Source organism: Festucalex cinctus, chromosome 19 (genome assembly GCF_051991245.1).
Source record: "Festucalex cinctus isolate MCC-2025b chromosome 19, RoL_Fcin_1.0, whole genome shotgun sequence".
Lineage (NCBI taxonomy): Eukaryota > Metazoa > Chordata > Actinopteri > Syngnathiformes > Syngnathidae > Festucalex > Festucalex cinctus.
In genome coordinates this window covers 7,139,980-7,149,082 of record NC_135429.1, presented here as the reverse complement: position 1 = coordinate 7,149,082, position 9,103 = coordinate 7,139,980, and the positions used below count along the sequence as shown (strand labels likewise).

General features: G+C 40.0%; 1 protein-coding gene across 1 annotated transcript in view; it reads left to right on the top strand.

The window, feature by feature from the left end:
• The first annotated feature begins 7,628 nt into the window (after positions 1–7,628).
• The window catches only part of csmd2 (CUB and Sushi multiple domains 2), a 175,266-nt gene continuing 173,791 nt past the window's right edge, over positions 7,629–9,103 (top strand). Inside the window, exon 1 of the mRNA XM_077506435.1 lies at positions 7,629–8,401. Coding sequence (XP_077362561.1) covers positions 8,236–8,401 — 166 coding nt within the window. The 5' untranslated portion in view covers positions 7,629–8,235. The remainder of the gene's footprint in view (positions 8,402–9,103) is intronic.

Here is a 9,103-nt window from a genome sequence, read left to right as displayed (position 1 = left end):
CCAAGGTTCTATGCAAGATCCATCAGAGTGCGAACATGCAGTGAATTTATGAGTGAATGTTGAACACTTTTCTCTTATAAGACTCCAGAAATGTACACAGTTAACTAATTGAGACTAAATCAGAATCGGATTTATTGGTCAAGTATGTACAAACACAAGGAATTTGTCTTCACAGTCACTTGTGGTGGATTTAATTCTTTTCGTGGCAACAAATCCACGTACAATTGTAGTATAGCACTGCATCATACTTAGCGCTTTATATTTTGCAGCTGCGTACGAGGTACGCACTGTGATCAAAACGCCAGTAGAAGAGCACTTTGTCAAAGCTGTCAGATGAAAAGAGGGTCAGCAGGTCTTAGAATGAGGTGACAGAAAAGAGAGAGCAGAGATTGAAAAGAGTCTAATGGTTGTCCCTGAATGCTTCAGCCTCTTATTCCTCGTGTTCCTAAAGTGGCACCGCTGAACCGGGAAAAAATGCCGCAACACTCACCTCGCACCCTAACACAGATCGTGGCGGTGCAATTTAGAAGTCACCCAATTCCATGATACAGCGATGCCTCCGAGTGGTGGTTATAAGTATATGGGATAACATCAAAGAGATCTGTAAAAAGTGCCACATGCAGTTGTTCATTGAAAGTAGTCGTTTCCATTCAAAACAGGATAAAGTTATTGATTTGATTGTGAAAACCATTTATTTTGCATTGACAGGAACCAAATATACGTCCAGAGGACGTTTTTTTTTTTTTTTTTTTTTTTTTTTCTTCATGCCCTCCAGGTAATATAATATATTTAGTCAAATAGACTTGTGCATGGGCATTGAAAACGACAGCAAATCAGTACCAACCTGGCATTGTAGCCATTTAAAGCCAAATTCACATTGGCTGCGGCAAATACTATTAGGGGACATCTTATACTTTGGAAATTACGGTGCAATACCTTAAGGTCAAATTTGTGCATATGCCTTTGTCGAAGAATTCACATTTTGACCGAACTTAAAATAAGGTTGCCCTTTTTGCTTGTCTGTAAGTACCATGAGTCACAATTATCATTTGAGTGCCTTGTCTGCACTTAGCGACATTATTTTTTCCCCTAAAACGATAATGCACTCTCATTTTCGAGGACTTCTGTAACACTGGCAAGAAAATAACAAATTAGCATGGCCTTTTTCTTGCGCTGTATTAGATTTTGTGCTCTTATTTTGCCACTTGATGTGAACCCTTAAAGTGATGCACTTTTTTGACAAAACTTTGCAAAAAGCCTTTTCACTTTTGGGAGAAGATTAAATTCCACCAGCACAATGGAGGTGAAGATGCCGTTTTCACATTTTTAGGAGGATAGAAACGACTTTGGATAAGTATCAAGAGCAATGGGACTGCATATTATGAAGCATCTTTTCTTCCTCTTCATATCCAGTATGGCAGCGAACTTTCCCCAAGTAAAATAGGAGGACAAAACTGCATTTTTAATCATCGCTTCTGAGGCCCTGAAAGAGAAACTCCATTGCAAACACTGTCTTTAAATCCTTCAGCACAGGTGAATAAAACTGGTCTCTGAGCTCACTTTTTTTTTCAACTGAAATATTTATTTTTAATTGCTTGAAGAACATAGCCAGATTCTACCTCATTCTCAACACTTTTATGCTTTTATCATCAGTGGATGGAGTAATGCAATGCTTACTCGTCTTGATAAAAAAAAAAGAAAAATCAGGTTTACAGTTATGGAATTGTGGAAAGAAAATTTTAAATGGTTCTGATGACTCAATTTTGTAACAGCTGTTAAAATCGGTATCCAACTGTATTGTACAAAATGATTGACAAGTACTCCTTCCTCCTCACTCCACAGTTGAAGTTAGTCCAAAATGTACCCACCTAATTGTATGTCTACTCCTGAGCTTTACTCACACCTCCATCTCTCACTTGCAGCAAAACGAATGTGGGGAAAACCAACAAGTGTGGGGCTAAGGGAATACAGCACAATGATGGAGACCAAGCCGACTGAGTGGGCGGAGAGATGAAGGATGATCCCTGATTGTGCTTGTCTTGATGAGGGGAATCCATCAAGAGTGACGCTGGGACAAATAACATTTGTGGAGCACATGTGAGACTTAGATTTAGCATGATGTTTTTTTTCTTCTTTTCTTCCAGAAATAGTTCAATCTCATACAATAAATTCTATTATACACAGCCAGCACTTAGGTGCATATTGGAAGTTATTGGAATAAAAATAAGATCCAGTGGAGGGTTGAGTCCCATCTGTACACTCACAAAAAATGAAAGTAATATCTTGGAATTGGCTGTAAAATTAATGCTGAGGTAAATGTGGCTTTTAGTGAATTTATGACTATAGGATTTAATGGAATTTAAGTTTGTCTCATAAACGCATATTACAAATATGGAATATATATATATATATATATATATATATATATATATATATATATATATATATATATATATATATATATATATATTTATTTTTTTTCAAATTTTAATCTGATTAATCGCACTTTTTAATTTTGATTAATCACGATTAATCAGCTAAATTGCTTGCGTTATATAAAATACAAAATACCGTAATATTTAGCATTTTATGATATGAATGTCATTTGCAAACAATGATTAAATGCATGTACGCAATTGCATGCTCAAAACATAACAGCATCATATCAATTGGGTGTATTTTACAGACAGATTTTGAGCAGGCCTCGATGAATTTATGCGCTAAATCTTGCAAGAAAGTTCGTTTGATGAACCGGGTTCTAATTTCCAAGTGAAGGTGAGAAGAGATTAAATAAGGGATTAGAAGGGTACAAGTGATTTGAACATTGAGGAGACCCCGAAGGTGGAGAAGACAAGTACAAGTAAGTAATTTGCCCCAGGAACAAAAATGCGGGAATCAATGCTTAGCTAGTTTAAAAGACGAGTGATTGTCGATGAGGTGTAGTTCGAAGGTATTCCTTTGCAAATTGCATGGGAGGTTGTGCGGAGGCAACCCCAATGAATAAATAAAGAGATAAGCTCCCTGAACTGACTGCGTATTCAGATATAGAACGGAAGCAGAGTGCGAAAACGCAGTCGTATTTTCAGGAAAATCCATTTGCAAAAATTGCTTTTGCGAAACACCCACGCTGCAGTATCGTCAAAAAAATATCCCAACGACAATTGTCCTCCTGTCATACTAGTGTGGGGGAGGTGTGTTGTCGTTGCGTAGTCTCTTGCTGCTATTTAAGCCATGCCACTTCTATTATGGAGCCAAATTAGATTTGATCCAAAATGTGAGCCCTGTGAAAGCCAAAATCGTCAACAGTTGGCAAGTTGCTGTTGACTCAGCGGTAATGCATGGCAACTAATTCCCTCAAACAGATTATGATAATTTGTGCAATAAAACTTTCTCTGCTTATATTATATCCAGGAATATAACATATGCTGTTTTTTTTTGTTGTTGCTTTGTTTTGCTTAAATATTAATGTGACATTTGAACAAAGTTTAGGCATCGAGCCTGTGCCAAGGTTCAAATACGGTTTGTAGTTAAAAGTATTGATTCACTGAGTGAGTCATCCACAAGTAATATGCACCCACCTCAAAGCAGATTCTTTCATTGTCAGTTTAATTAGTTTTTTCACTCTCTGCTATAGTTTACCTACTTTTATTTATTTTTTATCTTTATTTTTCAGCGACTTTACAGCAAATTCTCCATTTTGCGAATCAAAGTACAGTTCCGAGTATGTATCTATCTATCTATCTATCTATCCATCTATATCCATCATCCATCCATCCATCCATCTATATCCATCATCCATCCATCCATCCATCCATCCACATGCTTGTTTACATGTTTTTTCATTAACACTTTTGAAAAAACTGCATCACAATGTTAGGAAGTCAGGGGCAGATAACATAAGTTTTACTTCTTTCTGTCCCTTTTTCATTTCTCTTTTTTTTTTTTAAGGAATGAAATTGAACTGAATTGAAGTGTTAGCACGGCGATAGCAGCATGCCATTGATGGAGTTCATACTGTTCAGTCTGCATTTGACTCATTTACATCAATATCGAAGATCAACAGACACAAACATCAACATGGAGTCATTCGCCACCTGCCAGAGACCAAACCAACCCATGTAGCCTAGCAACAGCCCAGGAACCGGCGTTATTAGCGCCGCGAAGAGAGATGAATGTCAAGAGGAAGATATTTGGCCCGTCTCTCCCGCTTACTCATTTACACAAGCAGATGTCAGAAGGAACATCGGCTCACATGCGCATGTCCAATTTCTGCAAACCGCCTCCGTTCACGTCCCCTATCAAACGTGCTTCGTTTCTGACAGCCTTGAATTTTTAACAGCCCGTCGATCAGCCTGCTACACCAAATAATTTGGCCACTATCTTTTCCTTTCTGCCAAGACTGGAACTTTTTTTTTTTTTTTTTTTTTGTCCTTTGTGATTCAGTTGGGGATGTTGCGGCAGTCACTCTGCCAACTCGTGCCAACATTTCACTGCCATGAAAGCGGCATTGCGAAGTTCATTCCAGCATTTCTTTCACTCTCATAATACACATACATGTGACACACATAGTCGCTGGTAGGAGCATTTCAAAAGTCTCATTTAGTGTAATTATATGGCGCAGAAGTTCATAACTGTCCCCAATAGCGAGCAGCATAAATACAGTGACAAATAAAATGGACCTGCTTCCGCTCAATATCTACCGCCATCGGAATCACTTTTTGTTCAAAATGTCCCTTAATATTTTCCTGTCAACTGGTTAGCCATAAAGAAATACTTTACAATACAGGCACTAGACTATTCTTGCCCTAAAACTGTCTGCATTGCAAGCCTATATGTGTCCCGTCAGTTGGATATCGATGATGGTAATAAAGCACTTTAAAATGTTGCTGGAATCCGTTTTTTTTTTTTTTTTTTTCTCTCTCTGTGTAGAGTAGCGATTGCGACACAAGATGTTTTCAAGTCGGCACTATTGTGATAAAAGTTGAGTTGATGATGACTAACAGCTGATGTCATTTTTTTTAGTACAGTACTATAATTTTTTGTTTCTTTGTGGGGGGTGTTAATAAATGTAGGCTCACATGAATTTCAACAATTAATCTTTCGCTTTTCTTACCGAATGTGTGAGTAGTGCAAGATGTTGCACAGTTAAATCCAGTGTTGTGGGACTGTTTATGATCACGGACGTCGGAGGCCAGTGCACATTTCATTATCCCGCACGGCGCATTGCGGAAAACTAATCATAGTGGCCATATGCAAGAGGTGGAAATGACATTCAGTTTCACCAATGGACGTTCCGGACTATTAAACACCAATTTCACAATTAGTGAACCACACGTGAGCACATCTATGGTAAACTGATTTTCATTCCGCTGACTGAATGATACATTGGTCATAGCTGGAGCCTCTAATATGATGATGATCCATTATTGTTATTGATGAAATAGAATTATTGTGTGAATGGAAAAAAAAAATAAAATACAAGTCAACAATACGGTGCACTGCCACAATGGTATTTCAATGTCAGGAGATTTGTCAACGAGCAGCTGCCAAACAGATTGATGGGCCATACTGGATAAGACAATCAGGTGTTCTGCAAGTGCACCTGCAACGTCACCGGACCTAACTGCTTGTAACCGCGTTCTTTATTGAGCAAGGTTTATGTACCCGTCTTCCGATGCATGAACACTCTGTATATGCTGCAGGGAATGGCCAGAGTTAGACTGTTGGATCGATGCGTGCAGAGGTGGTGCACGATGAGTAAACGGTAGCACATCTGTAACTGTGGTCTGTAACATGTCATAAAATATTTATAATTGCTTTCCAAACTAAAAACAAATGTTGTCTTTTGAGCCAACAACAAGGCTGTGTCTGAATGTGTACCCCAATTAATTGTTTTTATTTCCCCACTGTAGAGTCCTACACTATATTGTTGTCACTCTGTTTGACGATTCAGACAGTGAACAGTGTTGCCACAGTTACCTTGAAAAAGTAACTTAGTTACTTTACTGATTACTTGGTTTTAAAAGTAACTAAATTGCGTTACTGATTACTTGATTTTAAAAGTAACTAAGTTAGATTTAAAGTTACTTTTTTAGTTACTTTCAGCAGCTGCCGATAACACCATCTCAACATAAAAATAATGCGGTAGAAACGGAGTTTCAAATACTTTATTGAAAGTGCATTTTAAACATGAAAATAATTTTTTTTTTTTAATGAAAAACAAAATAGGCAGTCTCTCTTGACTTATTGTAACGTAAATACTTTTTATAAAACAAAAAATACAAATCTATCCAGGTTGACAATGAAAATCCCCTTAATTCCTCAATTGTTTGTTCCGCTATTCCAAGTGTGAACACTTGAGTCGACTCGTGCATGCTGAAAACGTGACTTGTCTGACGTCACGCCCCCTGGAGAGAGGGCGGAGACGACCTCATCCCATAATGCTTCACGGACCAGTTGAGGATGGAAATAACTTATTTTTTTCACACTTTTATGGTCCATAATGTACACTTTTTTTTGTTGCGTTGTGTGCCTGTTGGTTAATAAAACTAGTAGTAAAAGTATCATCACTTTTGTTTTGAATATGCAAACCATTCACGACCAGACCATGGCTGAATTCAGTGTGGTGATCAATGACTTCCGCCTCATATTCGTAGTTAGCGGCAGTTGTTTGTGACTGTTACAGCAGTGAGATATTTTGCCTTCTTCATGAAAATGTGGAGTAACGCATTGAATCTCTGGACAGTAACTTTAATCAGACTACTTTGTAGAATAAAGTAACGCGTTAGACTAATAGTTACTTTGGAAAGCAAATTTTTTTGGGCAACACTGATTGTGAATAAAATGTTTTAAAACTGTATTTTATTTCCTTCCCAGACATATTTTCAACTAAAACTTAGTTTCCATAATATATATAGTTACTCGATCACTTGATCTCACTTGCGCCGTCGCTCGCGCCATTTGTTTTCATACTTGCAATGCATTGTAGTCTACGTGAACCATGCGGTTGAGTGACCATCAATGTTCACGACTTTTCGAAGTGCATTGTAGGCACTAATATTTCTTTTTCATTTGGAAAATTGGACTCCCCTACAAAAAGGCGTGACCACTTAGCACTATATGGCGAGTACTGTCGTGTGCACATTCAGACCCAGCCCAAGATCGGTCGACTGCAGAAAGCGGATAATATTTACTCTTGAGAAGATAAAATTCTGAGCATTTGGACAATTTGAAATTGAAAATAGTTTTCTTGAGCATTCTCAAAGATAACTATCACTTAATTTGTAGCGATTAATTGTTGCACCGAGGCCTGTGTAGCTGTATTAGGACTTCACTTCATGTTGTGTTCTAAAGTATTGAATTTACTGCGAGTTACGTGGTGATAATTTCATGACATGGATGCTTTGGTTGCTATGTTGTATTGTATTTATTTATTTATTTGGTGCATTTGAACTGGATCGCTAAAAAATGCACAATAGAAATGTTATTTCATGTTATGATATAGTCTCCTAAACTATTTTATGACGTTGCAATGGGGAGCCCACGTGCATCGGCTGCACTGAGAGGCGCAGGTGGAGAGAGAGAGAGAGCAAGAGAAAGCAGAGAGGGTGAGTGAGAGGAGAGAGAAGGTCTGCAGTCTGATCTTGGCGTCACACGAAGCCGAGGCGACGCTGTCAGACGCCACGTTGAACCATCCTGGGAATAACAACTACAACCTGCAGATTTCCACCATCATTTCTGCACACAGATGCTGTGCCCAGAACTTTCGGCTTTTATGCTGCCATTCCCGGACCGCGACCCTCCATCGGCGTCTCATTTGTACGTGAAGGTAGTTTAAGGTGGATTATCATGACTGCAAATGGTGACTGTCTGGATGGAGATTTAGGAGCTGCACGGCAAGCCGGAGGAGGAACGTTCTGCTTTTAACGCGGAGCAGGCGAGAGCTCGGTGTGATTTTTGACGCGCGTGGAGTCGACCAGCTTCCACTTGAAGCGTATCATTTGCTTTGCAGACCCCTCCCCGCACTCCCCTCCCCCCCCCCCCCCCAGGTGTGAAATCTACTCCCCGTTCAAACAGACTGAGCCGTTGGGCGCCTGCAAGACATGCTTCAATCCGGCTGCGAGATCCGTGCCTCCTCCTCCTCCATGCATTGGGATTTTTCTCAGCACCCACACCGAGTGAATCGCAATTTTCTGACCATCTGAGAACTATCACGACAGTGTCGAGCTTTTTGCCATGGACGCCGCGTCGAGTCGGGACGGGGCAGCGCGAGCCGCGAAGGGAGCGGAATGCACACGCCTGATCGGGGACGGATTTGGGATTTTTGCTGTCATGAGAGGGCGGCAGTGGAGCCGGGTGATGCTTGTGCTCTATATGGGGCTCCTGAGCGCATCGGTAGAGGGTGAGTCGTCCCCCCCCCCCCCCTAGAAGAGCTGAAGTCATGTAAAATGCGGCAGCCCACCCCCCACCAACACGGCCACTGACTGAATGCAAATCAGCACCACACGCACACACTCATCCATTCATTGGTTTAAAAATGCGCTGCACTGGTGCTGTCTATTTTTGGTAACTGTTGAATTGCAACAAGAGGTTCCCCCCGACAGAGGACAACTTAAAAAAGGAGTTGTGTTAATGTGAAAGCTGATTGTGTCGTCCCCCCACCTGCAGTGAGGAGGGGGATGTAAAAAAAAAAAAAAAAAAAAAAAAGTGCAAGCAGGCGTTCAGCATCCAGAGATAGAAGGAGGCAGAGGGGGGTGTCTTTCTTTTGAATCTTCCTTCAGACGTCAGAAGATCCCCCACTTGTTTTTCTCTCTCGCATTAATTTCAAACAGTCTTGCAGACGAGCAGTCAACAGATTGTTTATTTTTAATAAATAAGTCTTTCTATTTTTACATTTTTTTGGGGCTCGGGGTTCTCCAAGTCTGGTCCTTTTAGACCCAGCCTGTTTTAGATGTTTCGCTCCTCCAACACACCTGAATCAAATAATCAGGGTCATTATCGGGGTTCTTTTGAGCTTGTTGATGGGTTGATCATTTGATTCAGGTGCTTTTAGAGGAGGGCATGGGGTCTTGAGGACCGTTCTTGGAGATCCATGCTCTAGATC